Source organism: Typopeltis vanoorti, chromosome 3 (assembly GCF_054136105.1).
Source record: "Typopeltis vanoorti isolate ZY-2024b chromosome 3, IOZ_Tvanoo_1.0, whole genome shotgun sequence".
Lineage (NCBI taxonomy): Eukaryota > Metazoa > Arthropoda > Arachnida > Uropygi > Thelyphonidae > Typopeltis > Typopeltis vanoorti.
The window spans coordinates 156,854,812-156,875,807 of record NC_143551.1 but is presented as its reverse complement, the minus strand read 5'-3'; the positions used below and the strand labels follow the sequence as shown (position 1 = coordinate 156,875,807).

At 34.5% G+C, this 20,996-nt stretch overlaps 1 protein-coding gene across 1 annotated transcript in view; it reads right to left on the bottom strand.

Moving 5' to 3' along the window:
* Positions 1–20,996, bottom strand: part of LOC150108694 (dynamin-like) — a 306,464-nt gene that overhangs the window by 183,349 nt on the left and 102,119 nt on the right. The window contains exon 7 of the mRNA XM_090416156.1: positions 3,590–3,784. Coding sequence (XP_090272282.1) covers positions 3,590–3,784 — 195 coding nt within the window. The remainder of the gene's footprint in view (positions 1–3,589; positions 3,785–20,996) is intronic.

Below are 20,996 nucleotides of genomic sequence, written 5' to 3'. Positions count from 1 at the left end.
GACGTTAAAAGGTTTTGCGGCTAATTTAATAAGTATTATTCTTTCGTTTATGGGACACAGTCCCATTACACATTTAAAGATGTCTTTCTTAATCATGAAACCCACTCCATATTCATGCTTCTCTCCACCAGAATATACAAATGTAAAGCCATCTTTTTCTAGTTTTCCCATGTTAGGCCATCTTGTTTCACTAATTCCCATCACATCAACTTTAAGTCTTTTTATTTACTGTATAAGGTTGTCAAAATTCCCTAGTTTATATAATGTTCTCATGTTCCAATTTTCAAGACTGTTTCTTGTTTTCAAATGAGGAATATCAGATGCCAACCTTCCTTTCGGATTTAAGTTGACATCATCATGGAGTGCACTTGCAGCACTCGTTTTAATCATAGTTTCAGTGTCTTCTTCCCTGTAACTATTTACAGCTTGGGACGTTGCAGAGGTTCCAACTTCCAAAGCATAGCTTGTAAAATATTTCTGTTTGTCCATAGTCGACTATAGGATAGAGGATAGTAATGTAGTGAGGCCCCCCGATTTCTTCCACGTTTGCAATAGCCAGCTAACTTGGCTCACTTTGTCAGCCGTTGATCTGTATTCAGAATCTTCCGCCCGCCAGCTGTTTCACATTGCCGTTGATATATGAATTCTTCTGCCAAATGATGAAACAGCAGATGTCATTGCAGTCCTAACATCTCCCACGCTGGCCACATAACGTCTTGGGAGATGCACTTTATAGCTTTCTACCAGCTCTTTGCTTAGTATCAACTTTGCCATGGCTCATTATGACACCATATTTCCCGGGGGGGGGGGGGTCATGCAGAGGCATGATACTAAGACTTCCTGGGTATGGCCCTCTGGACTTCACCGAAATATTGGCACTGCCATCTATATCAGTTATATCAGGGTTTTTGATCGTTTTGTAGGTTGCCAGCCCACTACGGAAATCCATCCAAGGCTTAACTGTGCTCACCATACTACAAGCATGACTGATGGCTAGTCAGCCAAGATCCTGGTAGGATCCACCTCTTTTAGCATAGGAGATAGATATTTGCACTCGTGAATCGGCCATGTTCACAGGCATATTCACCAGCAGCATTTTGTCATTTTGTAGGGACCTTAAAGTTTAAATGATAGGAAATAGGGGATAGAAGAATTAATTTAGGAGGAGACATCAACTTAACTAAGTACACGTGATATAACAATTAATCATTGTATAGTAAAGGAGCAATTCAAAAAATAAAAGAAAGGCCACTTGATACACAAATCACTAAAGGGCACAGAACAAGGAGAAAAGCAAAAGAAAGGCAAATGAAAACAGGATAAAACAACAAACCAAGGATAACAATATGCTACAATTATATGGTGTCAATGGGGCATTATATCAAGCAATACTTGGTCTTTATTTGAGTTGTCAGCAGTTAGAATTGAAGGAAGTTTAGGAAGATAGTTTAATGTTAGATTTGGTGTCAGACAAAGATGTAAATTATCCCTCTGTTATTCATTATCTATATGGATCACATTATGAAGGAAAGTGGTATTAAACCTGATATCAAAATTGCAGATGTTAATGTCAGCTCTTTGTTTTATGCAGATGATGTTATACTTATTAGCTGTATACAAGTCTGTGATCAAACCGATTTTAACTTATGCATCTGAGAGCTCAGTCAGAAGTAAAACACTTGACCAAAGACTAGAGACCACAGATATAAGAGTCCAGAAAGATTAGGGGGCATGAACAGATGGCATCAATGGCAATATCATATTAAAAAGGAGATTATTAGGAAAGAACGTGACATTGTCAGCATCCAGGAATCCGTTAGCAGAGCTAATCTCAAGTGGTATGGTCAGTTAAACAGAATGGGCGAGGAAAGATTAGCAAAACAAGTGCTCTCAGTTGGCAAGAAAAAGACCCAGAGGAAGACCAAGATATAGGTGGATTGATACAGTAAAAAGTGGCTTACAAGATAGAAATATAAGATCTGATAATGTTGGAGTCTTGACAGGTAACAGACTGATTTGGAGGAAAATTGTAGATAGGAAGTTAGTAATGATGTAAATTTTTCATGTAGTACTATCATATCCTGTACACCGCTTGAGGGTACGTGGCAGGAATTTGATGATGAGTTACATAATCATATTATCTCATCACAGTTACATCCTTGATTTATATTATTAACAAAGAATTGCATAACTTAATTGTTCTCACAAAGATTCTTACCATTACTTCATCATGATCTAGTTTCTCTGACTTTCCAAATTAGGTTTCATCCCCAATAAATAATTTCTCCAAATTCCTAATCACTATTCTTCCCTCAAACTCAGTTCTCTGATCCAAAATCTCTTAACTGTTTCTTCTACAGATCCTGCACATAAAATCATTTTCCACCATATCCTTTCTTCTTAAGTCAGTGATATCATATCTTGCCAACAGACTAATGATTTTCATTGACATTTCACTCATTTCATATAATTCTTAAATATCCCTTCTCATTTTGTATTTATTGCTGGTTAAATTATGTGCAACTACAAGAACTGCGATCTCTTACTCCCCTCCCACTTTATTTTTCAATTACATTTCATCATATTTTTTAGTTTTGCTCAGGAAACCAAATAGTAATACAATCATTAATGGCTTGTTTAATAACTGAGTCTCCATACTATATTACCTCATTTTTATTTGCTTTACTTACTTGATTATTAAAATAAAAATAATAATAAAGAAAAGTCTTATAAACCCAAGGAGCTATATAAATTCATCCAGAGCAGGCTTTTACAAACCTACATGCTCTCACTATAGTGTGATTCAAACCCACAACCTGGTGACTAGAGAATGGGTATGTCACCCAGCCAACTAAGCCAGCAAGTTTCTATTTATGTCTAATGTCTCATTCATGTAGATATCCCTGTATATACTGAAGTTCAAATTGGCCGAGAACACAATTATTCTTTTATCACAGTTATGTCCATGATTATGTGCATTCTTATCATTAACACAGTTGCATAACAATCTGTTATTATTACTTAATAATATCTTACCTAGTTCAGTTCTTTGTCATCTCTCATTCTGCTGCTTTTCTTTCTTGTTCTTCCTACGGTTCTTAAACATTTCAACATTTTGTAATTTCAGAATCAACTGTCTAATAATTTGTTGTCTTGAGATTATGAAAGTTAGTTAATTCTCAATATCCTCATTTGTATTATTACGAGCTTGTTTCTCTTCAGTGGACAGGCTAGCGTTCAATTTTGTTGTTGCCTACTGTGCATTTCTGGTGTGTCAATTTATGAGTTTGCAACATTTCACAGAAGATTAGAAAATATGTCAAATACAAAAACATGAAAATCAGCAATAATATACTACAAAACACTAATTGTTCTTATTAAAAAAAAGTGAAACATGCACAAATCACTTTTACAGAAACATTAAACCAATTTTCATGATATAGCCATGAATCCAGACCTCTTAACTTTCTTAATTCTGCACAATTAGAAAATTAAGTGATATACTGCTGAAAAATGAGATTCAAAGATAATTAAAGTATCTGAAGTATTAGAAGGTAAGAAATATAAATATCAAAATGGAGATATTTACTGCAACATTGCCTTTGTCTTTCTTGATGGATCATCAGGATGGAAATTTTTATATTCCTCCACATCTTTTTCCATAGATATCATTTGTCGCTGAAGTTTATCTCTTAATGAAGGCAGTGTATCTCGAATGTGATTAGTCAACTGCTGATTTAACACTTGCTGTAGATGTGGAGTACCCATTCGGTCTGCCATATGCCTTAAAAATAAATATTCACATCAGTATAATAACTGTGAGTTACAAAATATATCACTGACACACTTATATGACAAGGAATGTTTATCCAAATATTTCTAGTTATATAAGATAATGAATACATATAAGAAATATGTGGAATATTTCTCGAGTTGCCTGCAAGAGTTATTCGAAATAGTTACGATTCCATTAAATAAGTTTTTGTAAAAAAAAATTTAAATCAACATTGCTTTTAATAAGTTGGAAGGTGTCCAAGGACCACAGGAATGATTTGTTATAGTGCAGATTATCTAGTGAATTTCCTTTAGCATACCACTATGCCTGTTGGGCTTTGGTCAGGCTATTCGGCTGTTTGCTATATTAAGTGAAGTGTTTGTTATTGTAAGAGAATCGACTGTATGAATGTTATTTGTATGGGACTAATTTAACAAAGATAGCTCAGCTAATCCTTAAGCTACTATGAATGTTGATAGCCAATTTTAGTTTACAATCAAATACAATCTGAGTAGAAAATAAAAATTCTTCATAAAAAAAAATATATATTTTTTATTTTACACAGACAAATATCAAAATATTTACCATCAATTTGTTGAAGAACTACTTAAGCATCTTATCTTAAAAATTATGAATTAAACTAGATCAGTGAAGCACTTTATATAACTACTGTAACACACCAGAATTTCCCCATTTTCCATTAATAACATACTGTATATGCCCAATGGATGGCCATGGGGAAGTAATTTGGCTTTTCATTAAATTTATATTATGACACAGCAATCAATCTGATCTCCATGGTCTACTGTGTCAATCATGGAATTTTTCTGGTCATTTATCTGTTTTATAATAAAAATTAAAATCTCAAAAACAGATAATTTTTTAAATTATATCCTGTCCATTGCCACTAACTAAATGGTAAAAAGAACAAAATAACAAAAAATGAAAAGCACGTTACAAATGTGAGGATTAGAAGCATTAGGAGAGCTTCATCTGTATACCATTAGAGTCCAAAGTGATAGGCAACATATCTGTAGTACACACATGCAAACAGAAATTAACAGCAATGGGTAAGGTGTAGAACTTTGCAAATCTAGGAAAGTCTGCACTTAACAAGTTCAAATTTTGGTTCAATGTAGTCAATTCATATTTTAAATAACACTGGCCAACAAAAAAAAAAAAATTTTTTTCTGCTGATTATGATCTGACACTTGTTTTTTACTAATTTGGGTGCGCTGATTTCAAATATCAAACCCATTTTTCTCTATCATGTCAGGTTTTTCCTCTATGGCATTTCTTTTTGCTAATTTGTAAGTTTTTGATAGCTTTAAGGAGGCAGTACTATTTAGAGGATCAAAAAAATCGATTTTTTAATATTATTTTCTGAAAGTACGTACTTTTAAAAATCTATTCCTAACTTTTTATCAAGAGATTCGAAAAATTCCCGAAGATATAGCCTATTATTCAAAGCGGTGTGCAGATCAGAATCGGAGCGCTCACTGCTCTAGCTTGTTAGTAAACGAATAAATGTGTAAGAACCTGCAATGGCACATACTAGAGCTTTAAATGCGAGAGAGGCCGATAACCAACCTAATACATTTAGGTGATGAAAAGTAGGCGATGACAACTGCCTAAATCAAATGAATGCTATATGCGTCATAGCGGACAAAGAACGATCGAAATCAGTCAATCGTTAATTGATCGTGAAAGTATGATGAGCACTTATAACGTTTCAATAAAGTCTCTGGTTTTTTTGTCTTGTTAATTGCACGTTAGTCGGCAGTGAAGAAAATACATCATGTCTACTATTCGAAAATGTGTCAATAGTGTAGATTCCTTCTGCTACATTTGTGGCAGCTTTACTGTTCCCAGTCAAAGGACAAATATCACTGATTTCGTTAAGAAAGTGTACTTTGCATACTTTGACGTAAAACTTGCAGATCAGGACAATTCATGGGCTCCAAATAAAGTGTGTAAGTCATGTGTAGAAAATTTACGACAGTGGAGCAAGGGAAAACGGCAAAAATTAGCTTTTGGCATTCCAATGATTTGGCGTGAACCGAAAAATCACGTAGATGATTGCTATTTTTGTTTAGTTCAGACTTCTGGTTATAATAAGAAGAATAAGAAAAAAATTGTGTATCCAAATCTCGACTCAGCAATTTGGCCAGTTGCTCATTCCAATGAAATAGCCCTGCCAATTTATAACGGCTTCCTTTACTTGAGAACGAGCATGATCGGGATATGCCAGATGTTCTTGAGGAGCAAGACCCGGATGTTGATTTAGACAATGAAAATTTAATTTCTAGTTCTGGACTGCAACGTTTTACTCAAGCGGAATTGAATGACAGTAAGAGATTTGGGCCTATCAAAGGAATCATCGGAATTGTTAGCTTCGAGATTAAATGAAAAAACTTACTGGAGCAAGATACGAAGATAACTTTTTATCGTAGCAGGGAAAGTAATCTTGTACAATATTTTAAACACGAATGTGGGTTTGTTTACTGTAAAAATGTGTCGGGTTTACTAACTGAAATGAGTGTTGTACAATATCATCCAAATGAGTAGCATTTGTTTATCGACAGTTGAAGCAGAAGTCTCAAGTGTGTCTTATTACAAAATGGGAATGTATATGGCTCAATTCCTACTGGCTATTCAGTCCACATATGAGGACATTAAAAAGGTTCTGAAGTTATTAAAATATACAGACCATAACTGGATCATCTGTGTGGATCTTAAAATGGTGAACTTTTTACTTGGCTTTCAAAGAGGAAGCAGAAGTCTCAAGTGTGTCTTATTACAAAATGGGAATGTATATGGCTCAATTCCTACGGCTATTCAGTCCACATATGAGGACATTAAAAAGGTTCTGAAGTTATTAAAATATACAGACCATAACTGGATCATCTGTGGGATCTTAAAATGATGAACTTTTTACTTGGCTTTCAAAGAGGATATACAAAGTTTCCGTGTTTTCTATGCTTCTGGGATAGACGAGCTAGAAACCAACATTGGAGTCAGAAACATTGGCCTCTTAGAATATCCTTAAATGTTGGAGAACAGAATGTTATAAATCAACCTTTAATTGACAGAGAAAAAATCATTTTTCCACCTCTACACATCAAACTAGATATTATGAAGCAGTATGTTAAAGCTTTAGATTTACAAGGTGACTGTTTCCAATACGTATGTGAAAAATTTCCACGACTTAGTTATGAAAAAATTAAAGCTGGTGTATTTGATGGACAGCAAATTAGAACTTTAATGAGAGACCCAAATTTCATAAACTCTATGAATGAAATTGAGAAAGAGGCCTGGACTTCATTTACGATGGTTGCGAATAATTTTCTTGGAAACAAAGAACCATGCAATTACAAAGATCTAGTGGAAACGATGCTTGAAAATTTCCAGCGCCTAGGTTGCAACATGAGCATAAAGCTTCATTTCCTATAGTCATCTTGATAGATTTCCCGAGAATTTAGGTGCTGTAAGCGATGAACAAGGCGAAAGATTTCATCAAGACTTAAAAACTATGGAAGATCGGTACCAAGGAAGATGGGATTCTCACATGATGGCCAACTACTGTTGGAGTATTCAAAGGGATTGCCAAAACAGAACACACAACAGAAATTGCTACAAACAATTTATTCCCTGAAACTCATGTGTAAGTAAAATTGTTATTTTTTTATAAATATTCTTGTAATTTTTAATGAATACTGTTAAGTAGTTATGTCTAGTTTCTGCATATTTTACAATATGCAGAAAACTATTTTATGATAATTCTTAGAACTAAAGAATAGAAACCCTAATAATGTTCTTTTGAGAGAGAGAGAGATAAGAATGAATGGAAACAATGGTTGTTTATTATCTCAGAAATAAGATTTGAATTGAGTTAGAGAGTCACAGTGTGTGTGCACAATGAACTAGTTTTGATAGTGCTAGATTTTTGAGAAAGATGTTGATGGGAAGTTGCATCATTGTATATTCCTCTGCTGGATTTTTTTCTGTAAGTAAAAAAACTGCCAACTACTATCTGGCTACCTTAAGATTAGCACATTAAGAAAGATAAGCTGTTTTTGGTCAGTTCGAGGAAATCTGCTCTGTTTCCAAAATAAATTTGATTCCAGAATCGACAGAGTTAATTCCTTGAGATTATGGGTTAAAACTATGCTGCTTTCATATGAGACCAGCTAACTCAACTTCAGTTGAATAGCCATTATAAAAATTCCCTTTCTTCTTCGTTATCCTAACATGGATTTTAGACCAAGCAGCCTATTCTGCTCTCATGCCACTGATTTCTTGGTGTCATCCAATTCTAATGCAATAATTTATTTATTATATATTTAGAGATTGAGTTTTTTTTATGAGATTTTTGCTGGCACGGTTGGCCAAGTCGTTAGTGTATCCACTCTCCGGCCAAAAGGCTGTGGGTTCGAATCCCGCAATGGGCATGGATGTTTGTGATTGTCTGTGGAAATGCCAGTGGTGGTCGGCAGTAGATGGTGTAGTTGCATTCAGTTGGTGATTGAATGGTGGAGACGGAGTTGTAGAGCAGGTGCCCTCCCTCGACGAGTCCTTGAACTCCCTGGAGGTGTCAAATAATAATAAAAATAATAAGATAATGAAAAAAAAAATCTAAACAAAAGGTGCAAGGAAATTGAAGAAAGCAATATTATGAGTAGAACAAGAGATCTGCTTAGAAAGATAAATGAAGTTACAGGGAAGTTTATCCCTAGATCAGAAGTTATAAAAAGTAATTTTGGAAAATGTTTAGTGGAAAAAGATGGAAAGAGTATGTAGATGATTTGTACAAGAAATAATATTGAAGGAGAATTTGAAAGGAGAGAACTTGTTGATGAACCATGATTTAAAAAAAAAAAAGAAAAAAAAAAAAGGAAAGTGATATCAGCAATGGAATTTGCTGCCTACCAAAAGGAAAAGCTCCTGAAGCTAATGGAGTGTCAGTGGAATTATTGAGAGCAACTGGGAATGAAGTGAATATATTGGCTGAAATTTGTCAACAGGTTTGGAAAAAAATCAAATTCCAGAGATAATGAGAATTACAGAATCATTGCTTTACTTTTACATGCAAGTGAATATGCTTTAACAAGCCATATTACAAAATTACTACTGAGAATAATCCTAGAAAGAATAAAAGGCACTTTGTCAGTAGAAATAGAATACATTCAATCAGGTTTTCAAAAAGACAAAGGTACAAGAGAAGGAATCTTCAATTTGAAAACATTATGTGAAAGAAGCCTTGACAACCAGAAAAGCATATATCTTTGTTTTATTGATTACACCAAAACATTTGATTCAATAGATCACAAGACATTAATACGTATCGTACAGAATAATAGGTTAAAAGGAAAAGATCTACGTATAATTACAAATATATACTGGAATCAAATGGCCTCGATAAGATATAAAAATACATATTCTGGCAACTTTGAAATCAAAAAAGGAGTAAGGCAAGGATGTGTCTTATCACCCTTACTGAACAATATATATAGTGAGCAAGTTTTTAAAAATGTTTCAGAACTGAAGGGTGTAAAAGTCGGAGATGGGAACTTCAACAACTTCAGGTATGCAGATGACACAGTTCTTATAGCTGAATCTGAAGATGATCTTCAAAACTTAATCACAGAAATTTACAACAGAAGCTTTGACATGGGACTAATTATTAACCTAAAGAAAACAAAGTGCATGATTTTATCAAAAGAACCAATAAATAAGAAACTGAACATAACTGTTAACAGAAAGAAAATTGAACAGGTTCAGTCTTTTATATATTTGGGACAAATGTTTACAGACAGAGGAAATTCCCTTAAAGAAATAAAAAGAAGAATAGAGATAGCAAGAAAAACCTTTACTGATACAAAAACTGTTCTAACATCCAGAGACATTAATATAGAACACAAGAAAAAGATTAATAAAATGCTATATCTGGTCAAGCCTTCTCTACAAAAGTGAAACTTGGACTCTAAATAAAGAAGCAGAGAAAAAATTAGAAGCTTTTGAAATGTGGACCATCAGAAGAATGTTGAAAATACCATGGACAGAGAAAATGAAAAACGAAGATGTTTTAAAGAAAGCAAAAATGAAAAGAACATTAATGAAAATAATTAAAGAGTGAAAACTTAAATATTTTGGACATCTAATCAGAAAAGAAGGCATTCAGAAATTAATATTAGAAGGGAAATTGGATGTGGAAAAAGAGGGAGAGGTAGACCCAGGAGAATGTGGTTTGAAGACATTAAGGACTGGACTGGCTTGAATTACCATAAATGTTCCAGAGCAGCAAAAGAAAGAAAAAGAATTCCGTGACATGGTTGCCAACCTCCTTCTAGGAGATGACACTTGAAGAAGAAATATGCTGTAAAGTTAAGTAAAGTTATGCTGAAAGTGATCCAATAAAGGCTGGAGCCATATGTGAATAGAGAAATGCCACAAGAACAGGCAGGTTTTAGGAAAGCTAGAGAAACTAAAGATCAGATAGCAAACACGAGATGGATTATGAAAAGAGCAAGAGAATGTCAAAAGAAAGTATTCATCTGTTTTATTGGTTATAAGAAAGCTTCTGATTGCATGGCTCACAACAGACTGTGAATTGTAATGAAATCAACAGGAATACCTGAATACAGGAATATCTTATCAAGAGAACGGGAATTCTCTTGATAAGAGAGCTGTATGACAACCAAGAAGAGGCATTAGTGAAAACAATCTTTGGAGAAACAGATAGTGTTCGAATGAAAAAAGGAGTGCAACAGAATTGTATACTCTATCTTTTTAATATTTATAGTGATTATATTATGAGAATGGCTAGCTTAGACAAAGATCCAGCTGGAATTAAGATTGATGGCAGAAAAAGAAATTTAAGATATATGATCTATTCAATCCTCATAGCAGAAACTAAGGAAGATCTGGAAACAGTTGATTCTATTGGTTAAGAGGGAAGGTAACAAAGCCGGGCTTAATTTAAACATCAGCAAAACAAATGTGATGGCTTCTGGCAATTTAGATGTTTATAACAGAGGGAGGAAAAAACAGAGATTGTTGAAAGTTATGATTTACTGGGGTCTAGAATTGATTAAATTTGCTTTCTGTCTTTCTATATTAAATTTGAATTATGAGCATGGAGGAGCCTATTAAGAATCCTATGGACTGCAAGAATGACCAATAAGAAGGTTTTAGAGAGTATAAAGACAGAATGCTCCTTGGAGTCAATGATCGCTAAACAGAAGTTGATGTATTTTGGATATAATTATGCAAGCAGATGAATCATTGGAAAAGGCAGTTATCTTGGGGAAGATTGAGAGATAAAGAAAAAGAGGAAATGTGCAAAAGAGTTGGATGGACAACATAAAAGATACTAACTTGAAAAGGACAAGAAGCCAAGTGGAATGTTCAAAAGAATTTTGTTGAACAAAAAGCCTTTGTTCAAAAGATCACCAAGAGTCAGAAACAACTGGATGGCACATAACAGAATAAATCCTCTTATGACTTTTAATCCCCAAAGGGAGCAGGTGGAGCATTAATGTCTGTGTGGCTCTTGCACCATTACAAACAGTAATCCAAGTGTTAGTATGCTGCAGAGGAGTTTCTTAAGACAAAATTTGATATTTATATCTTTTTTATCTTAGTAATGATGAAGCACATCCCAGGTATGTGAAAATATTTACTTCTAATATTTTATTTAACTATCACTGTTTACTTCTAAGCTTTATCCTTTTCCATTATTTTTGTTTCTTTCTTTAGATATTCTCATATGATACTATTCTGAGATTTCAGACGATTTTACTGATTTTTTGTAGACCATTTTCATATGTAACTAATATAATTAGATTATCTGCTTCAATACAGGTATGGAAACTGACATACCTAGAAAAAAATGAAAGACAGAAACTTAAACTTGTGTGAAATCAATTTATTAGCTATAAAACTTTCACCTATCGTAGCATCTTCAGTACAATAACAACAGTGGAACAAAAAATAAATTGCAATAAAAGAATCAATTTTGAAAAGTGTCTACAGCGGCAACAGACAGTCAAGTAAATTCCTAATTATTAAAAATAAATAAAATCACAAGAAGATAATAACAGGAATTTGCATAAAAGTGATATAATATTCTGTATATAATATACAGAAAGTAGGTCTGTGAAAATTTTCATGGAGATACTGTTTGGACTATTCCATAAAATGATTTGCAAATATAGGAAAAAGAAGCTTCCCATAGTAGTCACCTCTATTTATTGGTATAACTTATCTCGGACAGTAAAAAAAGTTAGAATTTGTAATGAAATCAAAAAGTTGGATGATTTCAGCAGATAAATCTTTCTCCAGTAAATCTATATATCTACATTTTCCTCTAAAGCTATGTTAGTATATAAGGAAATTATATCTAAATTAATCATTGTCAGATGGGATTAGGCAAAAATCACCAATCTTATTTTGAAAATACACATCCTTATATTAATATGAGAAGCAACTTTCCTAAGATAACAGAAGGCTGCTTAGAGTTTAAGTGGGACAGAACATGCAATCAACCATTGCTCATAAAGGATTGTGTTGAATATGACCCTAGAACCTTGAAAAGATCATATGACCCGAGGGTGGGGGGAGATGTCCAAAAAAGCCTTCATTTTTTTTTTTCTTAAAATTGCCATCCCAGCAAGAAATACAGTCTAATCAGCTTAAGTTTATTAATCTGGCTTACTATAAGAAAAGAGGAGAGAGTAAGAAGAGTTGTGCTTTTAGCAGAACAGTTTTGCCATTATCTATTAGTTGTATTAGAAGGAAAAGAACATATGGTTCTATCAAAAGTGGAGACGAAAGGTTCACCACCACAGAAGAAACATTCAGCTGCAATTTTTATTATGCATGTGATTCTGTTCAATTCAGTTTATAATGAAGATGTCTTTGAAACATGGGCAAAAATTTTATGTCAATAAACAGTAATTTTTTTACAGAAGTTATTATTACAAGGGTGGTCTGAAAAGTTCTCGGCCTAGGCCATAGATGGCAACGCTAGCGGCACGATTTTTTTTTCTAAGTTGGTACATCTGTCATAAGCATCCATGTGAAACTGCAAGTCATTCTATCAAGTAGTTTGTTTTATACAGCTGTCTGAAGAAAAAGTGCTGTCTGCATCCCTTGAAATGGATAAAATTGAGTATCATGCGGTTATAAAATTCTTTGTAAAAGAAGGTTTAACCCCAAAAGAAATTCATTCGAAGCATATGGGCACTCTTCTCCTTCATTTTCAACAATTAAGAAATAGGCGGCCGGGTTTAAACATGGGCACACCAGCCCTGAAGATAATCCATGTGAAGAATGTCCAAAAAGTGTAACACCACCAGAAATCATTGATGAAGTGCATGATATAGTATTGGATAACTGGCGAGTCAAAGTGCGTGAAATTACTGAGACTATAGACATTTCAAAAGAATATGTGGGATATATTTTGCATGAAGAATTGCAAACGAAAAATCTTTGTGCAAGATGGGTGTAATGCTTGTTCACAGTAGATTAAAAATGCACTCGCATGAAAATCTCCGAATAGTGCTTGGAGTGTTTTAACAAGAATAAAACTTATTTTGTGCATTGATTTATTACTATGGATGAGACTTGGATTCACCATTACACACCAGAATCCAAACAGCAGTCAAAACAGTGGACAGAAGCCGGTTGTTCAGTGCCAAAGAAGACAAAGTCGGTTCCATCAGCAGGATAGGTCATGGCATTGGTGTTTTGGAATGCTAAAGGCATTTCATTTATTAATTATCTTCAAAAGGGTAAAACAATAACCGTGGAATATTATTCTGGTCTTTATAACCAGACTAGACGAAAAAATTCAAGAGAAAAGACCTGATTTGCAGAAGAAAAAAATCATCTTTCATCAAGACAATGCACTTGCCCACAAAGGCGTTTTGGCAATGGGAAAATTAAGGGATCTGCAGTATGAATTGTTGAAGCATCCACCCTATTCCCCAGATTTGGCTCCCTCAGACTTCTATCTCTTTCCAAAACTAAAATTCTTCCTCGCTGGTCAACATTTTTCTTCGAATCAAGAGGTGATTGCAGCTGCAGAGGGGGTATTTTGCAGATCTTACTGAAACCACTACAGGGACGGGATAATGGCACTGGAGCATTGCTGGAATAAATGTATTAGTCTTAAGGGAGATTATGTTGAAAAATAAAAAATAATTTTGAAATTATAAATTTGTTTTTTCATTGCTAGGCCAAGAACTTTTCAGACCACCCTCATATAACAGTGTCTTAATGGCGTCAGAATGCAGGAGACCCAACATTGATCCAACTAAACATTGTACATGTTTTTGGTCATAAAGTGTTACAAAATAAAGACTTATTGTTACGTAGACCATATATTTATAACGTAGTTAAGGTCTTACAAATTGCCTACCGGTTTCGCTAGTAACTGACTAGCTTTCTCAAGGCTTGCATGGTACAAAAAAAGGTAAATGCAAAAAAGGTTTAAAAAAATACAAAGAACCGTTAGTACCTGTTAGGTAGCTAGGGTGACACGTTCGCGTGACATAACTACTCAGCATCATGAACACGCATTACATGCAAACGCGTAATATGATTATTTGCGTACTGTAGCTCTGTTGAACTGAGGGAGTTAATTAGATTTTTCCAGGTATCGTTCAGAATAGCACCTTGATTTCTGTTTAGGTTACTTCTCTTACGTAGTACAACTGCCGCTTCTTTAAATACTCGATGTCTGTAATCCTGTTCTACGTAGGGCATGGAGCTGTTATTCCAGTCTATAGTGTGGTTTGAAGTTGAAAAGTGATGTGCCAATCCTGAGGTGATCGTTCTGTTGTGATTAACATCGCCTACATGTTCTTTCTCTCTTATTTCCAGGCTTCTCGAAGTCTGTCCAATGTAGGAAAGACCACACGTGCATGGAATATTATACACACCTGGATATTTATAAAATGGCACACTGTCTTTAGGAGATCTTAGGACCTGTCTTATGCTATTTGTTGGTTTAAATACAACTCTGATGTCATGTGTCTTTAACAATCTTGCAATTTTTGTGGAAGTTGAACCTATAAAGGGGATGACTGCTGTTGAAATTTGCTGGGCGACTGTTCTTTCTTGTTGGTTATCTTTGTATAGAAATTTGTTGATAATGTGTCTAGGATAACCATTTTTTGATAGAGTTGTAGCTATTTGAGACAGTTCTGTTTGAACTTCTTCCTCGTCAGAAGCGGCAGTTGTACTACGTAAGAGAAGTAACCTAAACAGAAATCAAGGTGCCATTCTGAACGATAACTGGAGAAATCTAATTAACTCCCTCAGTTCAACAGAGCAACAGTACGCAAATAATCATATTACGCGTTTGCATGTAAAGCGTGTTCATGATGCTGAGTAGTTATGTCACGCGAACGTGTCACCCTAGTTACCCTACCTAACAGGTACTAACGGTTCTTTGTATTTTTTAAACCTTTTTTGCATTTACCTTTTTTTGTACTATGCAAGCCTTGAGAAAGCTAGTCAGTTACTAGCGAAACCGGTAGGCAATTTGTAAGACCTTAACTACGTTATAAATATATGGTCTATCTAACAATAAGTCTTTATTTTCCAACTAAACATTATTTGCACAATACCTATCATACTTCTCCTTAAATTCATTAACAGACAAAGCATTCACAACCACCTCTAGCAACGCATTCCACACATTCACTATCCTCCAAGCAAAAAATCTAGTTAGCCCAAACACCTTGGTAAACCACACTCTTACCCAATCTCCAGGGATGACTCCTCATTCTCTCCTTTCCTGCACTGTTCAGAAAAAGGTCCATCAGTATCAATCCTATAAAACCCCTTTAATAAAAATGCTTCTTATCTCCTCTCTTATGCCTATCAGCTAATTTTTGGAGGAGCCCACAGACCTTCAATCTTTCTTCATAGGAAAGATTCCACAGACCTGCAACAATCTTTGTAACTCACCTCTGAATTCTCTCCACCATTTCTTAATCACCAAGAAATCCAAGTGACTAGATCTGTGCACAATAGTGGTCTTATAAAGTGGAACAATAACTTCCCTATCCTGTTTGTAAGTGTGTTCTTTCCACAATAACCCACAAGTCCCTTACTTCATCAACTTTTTGCAGTTTAGTTGCAATTAATACAGTACACAACACGTGATCTCATCCTCTCAAAGTGCATTAGCCACATTGAACTGACAGCCATTTACCTTACTCCATACTGCCAGTCTATTTAAGTCACTGTGAAAGATATCTACATCATTTGAATTGACTATCACTCATCCCAATTTTGCATCATCAGCAAACAAGTGGATATTTCCTTTCAAATTATTTCCAATATTGTTAATGTACAAATAAAACAGCAGAGGACCAAGTACAGAGCCCTGAGGTACACTAGTCACTCTCTTCTCTGACTCTGCTCCTCATAAACCACTCGGATATCTGTTCATCAGCCACCCTCTAATTATTTGCATATTTTTATGACGATTTTTCTACAATATCTGCATTATTTTAGAAAACGGAGTAAAATAATATTTAAAATTATATAGCTTGACATTTATATTAAGTTCATCCTAATCATAAATATCCATGCCTATCCCGTGTAGGCATGGATATTTGTGATTGTGTTCCACCTTCATACATTCCTTCACCCAAGTATAGATGAACTCTCCCAATATGGACTGGGTCTACTACAAGAGGTATTCACCCTGCAGTGGGTAGAAAAAAATAGGCTATTCATCATCTTCATCATCATGGAGTATACACAGAAAACCCAGGTTAATCCAGCAAAGTAGTATAGTAAACTATGACTTACCTAATTAACCTAGAACAGTTGCTTATATATGTATCTCCCCCATTCTCCAGTGTATGTGTAGGTTTTTCTACAAACAGAAAAGGATATCCTCAAGAGCTCACTATAGTGAGTACGGGAGCAGCAAACCTGAGGCAGCATTGATGATGGACCATGCCTTACTTCATGTAATATACATCTGTATATTATCTGTAGACCAGTCACTACTCTTCTTTCTTTCTTGTTGTTCCTCTTCCCCCCCCCACCCCAATGCTATTAGAGTAGTCAAGGGCTAGGGGTGAATCTTTCCTATTATACTATGTTTTTTCCATCTCACACAGTGGGCGTCTGCTTTCCTTCCCAAAGGGCAGGTTTGGAGGCCTTAAGGTGGCAGCCCCACTACCGAACTCATCCTGTGAAAGGTTGGTAGTCTATCCAAGGGAAATTTACAATTACTTGCAAAGCTCCGAAGAAGAAAAATGGGATGGATTTTTATCGGAATTGACCTGGCTAACGGAAAGGGACTTGTCTTTGAGAAATTAAAAATAGCTACTTGGAATTACACACAAAATTGATTAGCTAAACCGAGAACTAAAAAAATAGAAACACTGATATAGTGGCCATAACTGAGACAAAAAAGAAAAAGAAGGGATCTCAAATTCTGGAAGATTATGTCATGATCTTCTCCGGAGTTCCAGAAGAGAAATGGGCTTCATCTGGGGTTGCAATTTGGGTTAATAAAAAATGGAAAAACAAAATTTCGGATTATACTTGGGTACGATATACAATAATCAAAGTTAGAATGAAAATTATGAATCAAACATTCAATATTTTCAAAATTTATGCACCAGTAGATGGAAAAGAGGAAGAGACAGAAGAATTTTACAGAAAACTTCAGGAATGTATTGATGAGACAAATAAAAATGAAGCAACAATCTTGATGGGAGATTTCAATGCTAGAGTGGGAAATGACCCAAACAGGATGCACTGGATCAGAGGGAGAATCAGTAACAACAATGAATTTTATTAAGACGTCTGCACATTTAATAGTCTAAAAATCAGCAATACTTTCTTCAGGCATAAAAATATACATTATAAGTACACATGGGAAGCAAGAGGAACTAAATCAATAATAGATTACGTTATTATTAACAACAAACTAAATAATAATATCAAGGATACAAGGGTTTTTAGAGAAAGCAAAAGTGACAGTGATCACATGTTAGTTGAAAGCAGATTTGAATTCATAAAAAGAATCACATACTTCAAAAAGAAAAAAAGATAATGTACCAACATCTAATAAACAGTTTAAAATTCACCTCCTAGAACAGGAGAGTATCAGAAACTTATATAAAAGCAGAATAAGAGATAAAAATAAAACCAAACACAAAAAATATTGAAACTGACTGGAAAAATATAAAGGAAACCATACTAAAAGCAGCAGAAGAAAGTTTAGGATATAAATCAAAGAAAAACAAAAAATGGTTCAGTGGAATGATGACTTAAAGGAATTAATTGAAAGGAAAAAACAGGCTTTTAAAATCTATCTGCAGAGTAAAAACACTGCTGACTATATACAATATAAGAAACTACAGGCTGAAGTCAAAGCTTTCCAGAAGTATACACAGAGAAGATTGGAGTAAATATGTTAAATCATTAGAGCAGGATATCATTGGACCACAAAGAATAGGTTTTAAAATTTTCAGGCAATTACAAACAGCAGAAAATGACCAACTAAGAAATAATCTAATTTCAAAAGCAGACTGGATAGAACACTATAAAACATTGTTGAATGAAAAGCAAGAAATACAAAACAATGACAAAACTCACAAAATTGAAGATATCCATATGCAGGAAAGTACAGAAGAAATAGCAATGGAAGAATTAGAAAAAGAATTTTAAAACTCAAGAAATAAAAAAACCCAGGCCTGGATGGAATATGTGTTAAGATCTTTAAATATGCAAACAATAGCTTAAAACAGTGTTTATCAACCTGTGATCGGCAACGATGGGACAGGTGGTCCCACAGGCAGACTTAAATTAATTAAATAAATATATATTTTTTAATTATCCAAACAAATTAAAATTGAATAAGTAAGTAAAATTATTGAAATCAAATGGAGTCTTAAAAAAACAAATAGCATCAGAATGTTCAAAGGCGGAAGCAATAAAACTACATTGTTGTTCACTTCATCCCTCTTTTATTACTCATTCTGGCACTACAGTAATTTGTTGTGGCAGAATGACGAATAATAAGAGGTGTCAAGTGAACAACAATATAGTTTTATTGCTTCCACCTTTCCATGCTGTTTTGTCAGATTTGAAGTGAACATGTGTTATCCACATTTCAACCAAGTGCTTATTGTTTATTGATTTTTATTACTTAATTTTTTCCTCCTTCAACCAAGGCTCAGTATACCTTCAGAAATGCTAAATTATACTTGGACAAAGTGTGTCGTGAATTAACCCCAGTATTTATATATTTTTCGGAAACGTTTTTTAATAATGGAAAACTGGCTTAGAACTAGGACTTTGAAAAGAACGGCAAATGAAACAGGTGATGCTAACTCTAATTGTGATACATGTGTTGTAACGGCGAGTAAATCTGATACTATTAAAGTAGAAGTAACAAGGAGTTCAAAGAAAAAATACAGTAGGAAACATAACAGTTGATATTTGGAATTCGGGTTTACTTGGTGTGGAGATGAAAGTGAACAGAAACCTCAATGTGTTTTGTGTTATCAAGTGTTGTCGAACGAGTGCATGAAACCTGCAAAACTCAGACATTTAGAAACTAAACATTGCAATGTGAAAAATAAGCAAATTGAAAAAAAAAAAAAAAAAAAAAAAAAAGCCAATTTAAGCGACATTAAATCATGGGAAAAATGTAGTTTAGGCCATGGGTTCGATTAATAGCAAGGCACTGGAAGCATCTATTTCTTAAGTTTGCACACAGCGAAAACAGGGCAACCTCATTCTATTGGAGAAATTTTACTACTTCCAGCTATAAAAGAAGTGGTAAAAACTGTTTGGCAATAAGTTACTAAAAGATGTTGATTTGACTCCTCTTTCAACAACACTGTATGTCAAAGAATTAATGATATGGCAGGTGACATAGAATCTCAGTTAATCGAAAGAGTTAAGAAGAGCCCTTATTATGCATTACAAATAGACGATACTACTGATGTTACAGATGATGCACAGTTAATACGCTACATAAGACATATGCATGATAACTTTCATGATGATATTCTGTTTTGTAGAACTTTGTCATTCCCAAACAACTGGAGAAGAAATATTTCACACTCTCAATAATTACATAATACACAAAGGGATCCAGAGGGAAAAACGCATGGGCCTCTGTTCGGATGGAGCTCACAGGCAGGCATAGTTGGGGGTTGTTTCTATGGTCAAGGAAGTGGCTCTAGATATGAATCAGGTATAATGTTTCCAGTGTCAGCTGGTGAAAATTTTAAGTGGGGGAGTTGCATATACAAAAAAAAAAAATCTTTTTTTCCTAATCAGTAACCAATTTATTAATAAATAAATTTACATCTCTCAGGGGGCCCTGTAACCCCTAGAGAGTGCGTCCCCTGGGTGGCGGATAGGGGAGCCCACTGTGTGTGTGTGTGTGTATATATATATACAGTTTAAAATTAAATTAAATTAAAATAAATTAAAATTAAATAAAATAAAATTACAATTAAAAAAAATATATATATATATGATGGGGTGGTCCGAATATACTGAATAAGGACTCGTGGACCAACAGGGCCATAAGGGGCAATCATCTTGATTGTAAGGGAAGTGGCACTCCCATGGACCCCTAGCTGGATCTGTCCTCTCCTTCTTCTACTTTGAGGAAGACCCACTTACTTTAATCTTTCCTATAAGGCCTTATCAGCTAACTCTTCTTACTTTATGACCCTTGTGCTATTAGAGTACTCGAGGGCCATGGGGGTCTTTTCATTTCTGGACTTACAACTATGCCCTTTCTATATTTCTTCTATAATCTACTCTTTCCCCTTCAATATACCCTATTCCTCCTATGGGTTTAAATTCAGAAGAAGACTAGTTCAGAAGCCTTAAGGTAGCAGCCCTACCACTGAACTATTTCATCGTCAGGCTAGTCCCCTGACATGGAGAACATAATCCTACTTGTAAGCTGACAGAAAAAGATAATCGGATTGAATCTATGGGAAACGACCCTGGAATGGAAAAGGGAAAAGGAAAATGGAAACGACAAAATATAATACACATAGCAAACTGGAATGTAAGAGGAATAGCATATAAAGAAATAGAATTAGACCAGTTATTAAATGAAAGAAATTTTAAAATAACAGTAATCACTGAAACAAAAAATAAATTAAAAGGAACTATGAGAACTGAAAATTTTAATGTGATATACAGTGGA